Source organism: Tupaia chinensis, unplaced genomic scaffold (assembly GCF_000334495.1).
Source record: "Tupaia chinensis unplaced genomic scaffold, TupChi_1.0 Scaffold000348_1, whole genome shotgun sequence".
NCBI classification, from domain to species: Eukaryota; Metazoa; Chordata; class Mammalia; order Scandentia; family Tupaiidae; genus Tupaia; species Tupaia belangeri.
Window position 1 is genome coordinate 414,593 of NW_006159842.1, and position 9,355 is coordinate 423,947.

The 9,355-nt window shown below is 39.8% G+C and overlaps 1 protein-coding gene across 2 annotated transcripts in view; it reads right to left on the reverse strand.

Annotated features, from left to right (window-relative positions):
• Nucleotides 1-9,355, reverse strand: part of DDX6 (DEAD-box helicase 6) — a 59,557-nt gene that overhangs the window by 5,864 nt on the left and 44,338 nt on the right. For both annotated transcript variants that reach the window (XM_027773364.1, XM_006152290.2), the window contains exons 11-12: nt 5,226-5,327; nt 1,870-2,076 (exon numbers count right to left, since the gene is read on the reverse strand). In XM_027773364.1, coding sequence (XP_027629165.1) covers nt 1,901-2,076; nt 5,226-5,327 — 278 coding nt within the window. In that variant the 3' untranslated portion in view covers nt 1,870-1,900. The remainder of the gene's footprint in view (nt 1-1,869; nt 2,077-5,225; nt 5,328-9,355) is intronic.

A 9,355-nucleotide genomic window follows, 5' to 3' on the forward strand; every position in this document is an offset into this window, starting at 1 on the left:
AAAGAGGAGAGGCACCTGATATATGTTCTCTAGGCCTTTTAGAAAACATGGAGTTGTTCCTTTGGCAACATATACGCGAATTGACAAAAAGGTGATATTGTAGACATTAAGGGAATGGGTACTATTCAAAAAGGAATGCCCTACAAATGTTACTATGGCAAAACTGGAAGAGTCTACAATGTTACCCAGAATGCTGTTGGCATTGTTGTGAACAAGTAAGTTAAGGGCAAGATTCTTGCCAAGAGAATCAATGTGCGTATTGAGCAATATTAAACATTCTAAGAGCAGAGATAGCTTCCTAAAACGAGTGAAGGAAAATGACCAGGAAAAGAAAGAAGCCAAAGAGAAAGGGACCTGGGTTCAACTAAAGCGCCAGCCTGCTCCACCCAGAGAACACACTTTGTGAGAACCAATGGAAAGGAGCCTGAGCTACTGAACCTATTCCCTATGAATTCACGGCATGGTGGGTGTTAAAAATAAATTAATCTGTGGTCTATTAAAAAAAAAAAAAGAAGAAATTAAGAGCAAGTGGCCAATAGTGGGTGTGGTGGTTAAAGTGCTGAACTCCCACAAGGCCGACTGCAATTCAAGCCCTGGACTAGGCAGCTTGATTTCTCTCTCTCTTTAAAAAGAATTATTTATTGAACTTTGTTTATTTATTTAATTTGACCAGAGAACAGCTGACAGAGAGAGAGAAGGAAGGAGGGACAGAGGAAAGGAGGGGGGGAGGGAAGAAGAGAAAGTGAGAAAGCGAACCACCAGGTCCAGGACTCAAACCACAGTCGGCCATGTGGGAGTCCAGTGCCCCTAACCACGATGACACCTGCCAGCCCTGATTTCTCACTTTCTCTTTGGTCAAGTTAAAAAATAAATAATAATAACAAAATTAAATAAATATTTTTTTAGAAATTAAGAGCAAGTGCTAAAAACAGAGGGATGGCGTTGAGTGAAAAAGGAAAAGAAAGGGGCCAGCAGGTGGCTTAGTGGTTAAGGTGTTGGACTCCCACATGGACAACCTTGGTACAAGTCCCAGACATTGAGGCTTCCATTCTCATGTTCCCTCTCTAGTGAGCACATGTGCCCTAAGGAAAATTGAAAAAAAAAAACAAAAACCACCAAAATTAATTTTTAGAAAAAAGGAAACAAAAGACAGGAAGTATTTTTATATTCAAAATTATCCAAAAAGATTCATTTTTGCCTTCATAATTTTGGAAGTTGAAAAAATGTTTTAAAGAATTATTTTATTGGGGAGACCAGCAGTTGGTGTAATGGCTATGTTGCTGGACTCCGATGTAGTTGACCGCAGTTCGGGTCCCAGACCCGGAGGCTTAAACTCACGCCAGGAGTGTGCATGCGTGCCCAAGATCCCGAGAGGAGAATGGAAGAGAAGGGACTGCGGAGTGGCCATCTCCCCTGGGGGGCAATTTCTCGCTTTCTCTGTTTCTGGTTAGGCGAAGTGCAGTGCCCTATAACAAAAACCTCTCCGAAAAAAAAAATTTATTTATTTATTATTATTTTCCTGTTTGATCAGAGGGAGGGAAAGTGAGAAAGTAAGCCACAAGGTCCAGAACTTGAACAGTGGTCTGGTCATGTGGGAGTCCAGCGCCCTTAACCACCATCCACCTGCCAGCCCCCCCGAGTTGAAATTTGTCTCAAATAGGGTTTACCTATCAGAGACTGCATGCAAGAAGAGCATTTATGGATTCTCTAAGGAGACAAATACCTCACATAAGATGTATCTGCTCTTTACTGTCATTTGTGCCAACAGGTTTTTATCTCGTATAACTATTAATATATATGGTTTAGCCTGAAATATGCTCAAGGAAAGAGGACCTTGATTTCTCCCCTTGAGTGAAAGGCCCCACTCACTTAGCTATTTTGCCAGGTGCGCACATGCTTGTTAAGGTTTCTCATCTTCTACCGGCTCGCTGTGGTACTCTGCCACATACAGACTCTTATCGATGTTGCTCGGGATAGGTTTAATTTCTGTTCCCAGCTGCTCCTCAATACTTTTCAGGTTGAAGCGATCATCATACGTGATCAAGTTGATGGCTAAGCCAAGATGACCAAAACGACCTAACAAAAAAATTACAATAAAAAAATCTTTAAGTGGCAAAACCACATTAATATCTATGTTCAGTGTTATTACGAGTAGATGAAACTTCTTATGGTTTCCTCATACACATTAGCCCACCGCTTCAGGTTTCATAGCTTTTCCAAAGTACTACTTTATTTTACATTGGACAAAATGCTCATTTGTGTCAAGTTGCCAAAACAGTCTGAACAGTACAATCAGACTGCACCAGCTAATGACTGAAGTCAAGTTCGCTTCTATTAATTAACCTCAACTTAAAGCTATCTTACTTTTTTTTTTTTAAAAAAGATTTTTGCTATAGAGCATGTGCTTGCTGAAGACAGAAAGGAGAGAGAGAAAGTGAGAACTCACCCCCCCAGGGGGGATGGCCACACGTCAATTCCTTCTCTTGAGACTGTGAGTCCATGCACACACGAACCTGGCATGAGTTTCATGCCACTGGGTTCGACTCTAACTGTGATCAACCAGGTGGAAGTCCAGCATCTTAACCTGCTGGTGCCTTAACTTTTCTTTTTTTTAATCCTGAATCATTTTATTGTTTACTTATTTATTTTTAATTTCAATTTATCTATTTACATTCACTTACTATACACATCATTATAGCATACAAAATGAGATTTTCCATCCAGAATACACTGTATATTGGCTCAATCAAGCACATCAACATAGGTGTTATCAACAAATATTTTCCATTTCTTGTTTCCTGTACATTTTGCTTTTTTCCCCATCCTTGATTCCCTATCTCTTGCCCTCTGCCATCTTCCACCCTCCTCCCACACTGTTAACGATATCCATGGTTGCTTTTCATGCCCTTTCCTCCCCACATTTTATTGATTCACTAAAGAGCTCAATTAATCTAAATATTTTCAATAGCAAGCGCAACTGATATATGCATATCCATGAACATAAGTCTGACTTTAGGCATAAACCTCCGTGAGTAGAATGAACATAATATAAAAAAGTTTTTGTTTTTTTTTTTCCTGAAATTTTAAAAATTAATTAATTTACATTCATTCCCTAAGCATCGTCACAACATACAAAATGTGATTTCCCATCCAGAATACACTGTATAGTGACTCAATCATGTATGTTATTGTTAATAATTTTCCATTTCTAGTTTCATTCATATATATATACATATATATATATACACATATATACATATATGAATAAAACCTTAAAGAGTTTACCAACACCAGACTAGATCTCAAACCAGACCAGATCTCAAGAAGTTCTCAAGGAAGTGCTATAATAGGAAAATTAAATACAGACACATAGAAATAAGAGTTCAAAAACTAAAAATGGCCAACTTAATCATAGGGACAAGTCTAGAGTTGAATATTATGTCCCAGAATTTGATCGGGAAGATCAAACCACAACAGAAGATAGATTAAGTACATGAGACCGAACTGGTGAAATGGCATTTTATGACCTTTGACCAAAACATTGCTGATTTTCTTCTAGGCTTTGTTGTCCAGTTTTAAATACTTTTGTCCTTTCTTGAGCTAAATACATACATACATATACATATATATATATACATATATATCTCCCCCACTTCTGACCCTCTGCCCTTTCCCAACCTCTTTTCACACTGTCTCTGGTGTCTACAGTTCTCTTCCATTCTTTTCCCCTCCATTTTATTGATCACACAATTTCTTAAATAATCTAACTACTTTCAATAGGAAGTTCAGCTGGTAATTTCAAGAAAAGCAGTTTTAACTTTAATAAATCAAAGAAATGCTGAGGAACTTTGCTTAAAACTTAAAGCCAGGAAACAGGTTATGACTCTGTTCAAATAGTAGGTACATGAAACTACCAACAGCTCAAGAAAGGACATTTTATTGGAGAATGTTCTTGTCTTTTCTTCCCATATGGATAATCTTGCCGAGTACAATATTCTTGGCTGAAATTGCTTTTCCCTTAACATCTTGAATATATTTTCCCATTCTTTCCTCGCTCGCATTGTTTCCAATGAGAGGTCTTTGTCAGCCTAATGGGATACCCTTTGTAGGTAACTTGCCATTTCTCTCTTGCCAATCTTAGTATCTTGTCTTTGTCTGTGGTTTTGGTCAATCTGGCTATTATGTGTCCTGGAGAAGATCTTGGGTTGATTCTATTTGGGGTCCTTTGTATTTCTTGGGACTGGATCTTTGAGTGCCTCTCTAGTTTTGGAAAGTTTTTTTTGCAGGATTTCATGGAATAGATTATCAATGCCCTTATGGGTCTCTTCACCTTCTGGGATACCAAATTATCTGGATGTTTGGCCATTTGATGGTATCTAGTATTTCTCATATATTATTCTCAGTTTTTTGGGGGCAATTTTCTCAGTCTATGTGGTGCATTTTTCTAGGCCAGCAATTTTCTCTTCTAAGTCTGAGATTCTATTTTCTGCACGATCTAGTCTGCTTTTAATACTTTCAAGGGAGATTTTGACTTCCTGTTTTATAGCCTTCATCTCTAATAGGTCCATTTGATTCTTTTTTAAAGAGTGTATTTCCTCTTTTAGGTCTTGCAAGAATTTCCTCACCTCCTGTAACTCGTCATCTCCTTTCTCCTTTCTCTTCTGCCGTTCATTGTCTCTTCTCTTACATCTCTGTTAGCTTCATCATGAATATTTTAAATTCTTTATAAGACATTTCCATGACTCCCATTGCACTGTCTGTGGATGAAGAGGAGTTATTCTTTACCCTGGGAGGAGAGGTATTTTCTTGCTTTCCCATATTTCTTGTGACCCTGTAGTGATTTCTAGTCATCTGATGGATGGTGTGTTTCCTCCCAAACGTGAAGTTCAATCTGAGCGTTCAGGAGTGTGCAGAAAGAGGTGATCTGGAATGTTTTTGCAGTTCCGTACTGATCCCATTCGAGTTTGTGGGCTGGAGGCTGAATTATCAGTAGAAAACCTTCATTTCTCTTTTCTCCCTGAAACCACTAGTTCTCAGGAGCCATGAAGTTGTCTTCTTCTCTTTTCTTCATAAATGTTCAAGAATGAATTAGTTCTGAATTATCAAACAACTGAATTAACATTAATTCACTGTTTTCATAGCTACCATACTTTCACAAAGGAGCAAAATTTAGTCATAGTTTCCAAAAAGCAACTTCTGGCTGAGAACACCTTTCTGTCCCTCACCTGATCTTCCAATACGATGAAGATAGGTCTCCGCCAGCTTTGGGAAGTCAAAGTTTATTACCACATTCACAGCTTGTATATCAATACCTCGGGTAAACAAATCTTAAAAGAAAAGAAATAATTTCCATTATTATTTTTCAAACAAGCCCCTCAGTATAGTATTTCAATTTAAAAAATTATTCATTTATTTTTACTTATTCATTTACTTTAATTTGATCAGAGAGAGACAAAGGGGGGAGGGGAGTGAGAAAACAAGCCGCTAGGTCCGGGAACTAAACCACTGTTGGGCACGTGCGTGTCCAGCGCTTTAACCACCACTTTGCTTCTTCCTGAGAACAATACTTTTAAGATGTATTTCTGTATAATCTAAGTTTATTAATAACTTCATTCAGTTATTCAAATGTATTTCTAAATTACTGGTACTGCCTTTCATGATTATATCACCATAAACAATTTTATTTTTAAAAATGATTTATTATTTTGAATTTTCTGCAGGGCACATGTGCTTACCAGGGAGACATAAGAGATGGAGGGGTGGTAGAGGTGGTAAGAAAGTCAGCCTCAGTCAGCCAGGTGGGAGTCCAGCACCTTGACCACCATGCCACCTGCTGGTCCCACTGTAAACAAGTTTACTTTTGCCCAATCTTGAAAGTTTTTAAAAAATGGTCTAAGGTGGGACAGCAGGAGGCGCAGTGGCTAAGGCACTGGACACTCACATGGTAAATCATGGTTCAAGTCTTGGATTCTGTGTTTCAAAGTCATGCTGGGTACATGTTGGTGCGTGCCAAAAGTTCTGAGAGGAGAATGGTGATGGGAATGTGGTGTGACCATCCCCCACGGTGGTGATTTCTCACTTTCCCTCTCTCTACTGCAAGCATACATACCCTATGGCAAAAACCTAAAAAGTGGGGCCAGCAAGTGGCATAGTGGTTAAGGCACTGGACTCTCACATGGTCAGTTGCGGTTTAAGTTCTTAACCTTACAGTCTGAAAATCACATCAGGCACGTGTGTGCATGCCTAAAATCCCCAGAAGAGAAGGGATGGGACATGGTTATTCCCCCTGTGGGGGCATTTCTCATCTTCCCTCTCTCTGTCTCTCTGGAGAGCACACATGCCCCATGGCTAAAAGGTCTAAGGCAGTTGTGCAAATGCAAGAGCAGGAGTGAAATAGTGCACTATAAACTCATTAACTGGGTAAATTATAAACTTATAAATGAGTCTCAGGAATAGCAATAGGTTTTTATAGTCTGCCTTCTAGTATTTAATCCAAGATGTTTTAAAAAATTTTGTTACGTAATCCCAGATAGTTCATAAAGAGGTAAATTACACTAGCAGTAATTATGCTTACTTTAGAACTCATTCATCCCATTAGTTTGAATGATTTGTAACAGATCTGAGATAAGCCAACACACAAATTCCTTCTACTTGCTTCTAGTCCCACAATTACTACGGTAGTTGAAGTCCTGATAAAACTACAAGCAAAACACTACGATAGGTTAACCACTACGTATTCTTTCCCAAACAGCACCACATTCCAAAATAATCCATGATGGTCAAACTGATACTTCTTTATTCTGCTGCCAGAGAGCGAGCATGTGTAAGATCACATGCACCTTCCTCAGGGGGCATGGTTCGACTGACACCCTGTTTCCATCAGGATGGGGGCCAAGTATATGGCCGTGCCCAGTGTTTTTTTTTTTTTTTTTCCAAGTTACTGAGGCTAGGACTTGACCTGTAGTTAGTCTTGTAGGAACCAGCTCCCTAGGCACAGTATTTAACTGCTATTCTATGTGGTCCTCTAGATAATACTTACATCGACATTCAAGGTTTTCTACTCTACATTTTGGTGCTAATATACTTCTTTTAACACATCTCAAAACCTTCTTCCCTACTCCACTCATTCACTTACCCTTTTGCAAACGTATTTCTTAACTCTCTGTGGACCACTTTTTATCTCAGTCCTCAAACTTAAACTACTTCCTTCTACATGTCTGAAACTTTCCTCGCCAATAAGCCCAATTAAAATTTCATCCCTTTGGGACCAGCAGTTAGCTGGACTCTCATGTAGTAGACCACAGTTCATGTCCCAGACCTGGTGGCTTAAAACTCACGCCAAGCGTGTGTGCGTGCATGCCCAAGATCCCGAGAGGAGAATGGAGGAGAAGGAATTGTGGTGTGGCTATCCCCCCTCGGGGGTGATTTCTCGCTTTCTGTCTCTATGTCTCTCTCTGTCTGTCTGGCGAGCACACACGCCCTATAGCAAAAAACTTTCCCCCCTCCCACCCCCCAAAAAAACCTAAAAAACAAAACAAAACAAAACAAAACAAAAAAAACAAAGAAGAAAATAAAATAAAAAATAAAAAAATTTCATCCCTTCTTGGGGCTGGCAGATGGCATAGTGTTTAAGGGCTCTGGACTCACATAACTGACCATGGTTTGAATCCTGGACTCGATTTAATCACGGCTCTCTGAAGAACAGGGTAGTATTTTATACCTTTATACTTTATTTTATAGGTAGTATTTTATCCTTTATATTATATGTTTCTTATACATACATGTTACTTAAAATGTTATTTAATTTTTTAACATATTACACATTGCTCTTACAAACCAGTCAAGAGAAAGAACTTGCATTTCAAAACCTTATCTGACGGGGCCAGCAGGTGGCATGGTGGTTAAGGCGCTGGATACTCCCACATGGCTGACCACAGTTCAACTCTTGGACCTGGTGGCTTGGTTTTTCACTTTCTCACTTCCTCTCTCTCTTTCTCTGTGTCTGGTCAAATTAAAATAAATGAATGAATAAATAAAATAAAATAAATAATAAAAAAAAATCCTTATCTGAGAATAACCCTAATGATTAAAAATAAAACCAGTGGGGTCAGCAGGTGGTGTGGTTGTTAAAGTGCTGGATTCCTACATGGCTGACTGGAGTTCAAATCCTGCCCTTGTGGCTTGCCTTCTCACTTTTCTGCTCTCTGTCTCACTTGTCAAATTAAAAAATAACAACAAATAAAATTAAATAATTCTTAAAAACAAAACCACCCAGCAATTGTTATCAGTGTGCAAGTACTTTAAGTACTAAAACCCCTTTCTATTTCTTTTTTAAAAAATTTTGTGGGACTAGCAGGTGGCATAATGGTTACATTGCTGGACTCCCATATGGCTGACTGTGGTAAAAGTCCAGAACCTGGTGGCTTAAAACTCAAGCTGGGCACATGTGCATGTATGCCCAAAATCACCAGAGAAGACTGAAAGAGAAGGGATTGTGGCATGGTCATCCCCCTTGGGAGGTGATTTATTGTTTTCTGTCTCTCTGGTGAGAGCACATGCCTTATAGCAAAAATCTCTAAAAAAAAAAAAAATTGTGGGGACCAAAAGGTGGCATGATGGTTAAGGTGCTGGACACTACTAGGTGGCTGACCACCGTTTGAGTCCCGGACCTGGTGGCTTGCTTTCTCACTTCCTCTCTCTGGTCAAATTAAAATAAATGACTAATTATCTAAAAAATATATGTAAAAAGGAAAAAATTGCTAGAGGGAGCATGTGTTCACCAGGAGAGAGAGAGAGAGTACCCTTCCACACCCCAGGAGTGCAGTGATAAGGCAATCCTTCCTCTTCCATTCTCTTCTTGGGATTTTGGCCATGCACGCACGCATGCACATGGGCCTGGAATAGGGTCCAGGACTTGAACTGCAAAATCGGCCATGTGGAACCAAGCTGTCTTAAAAAGCCACGTTGGGGCCAGCAGGTTGGTATAGTGGTTAAGGTGCTGGACTCCCACATGGTTGGTCTACCATGGTTCAGATGGTAAGTTTGAGTCCTGGACCAAGTGGCTTGAAACTCTCACTAGGTGTGTGGGCATATGTGCCCAAAACCCAGAGAGAAGAATGGAGAAGGGACTGTGGCAATGGCCACCCCCCCCCGCCCCCAAGCAGGTGATTTCTCACTTTCTGTCTGTCTCTCCAGAGAACATATGCGTCCTATAGCAAAAATCTCTCCCTCTCAAAAAAAGAAAAAGCGGGAACCAGCAGTTAGCATAATGGCTATGTTGCTGGACTGCCATGTAGTTGACCGCAGTTCGCATCCCGGACCCGGTGGCTTAAAACTCCAACCAGGCGCGCGGGGG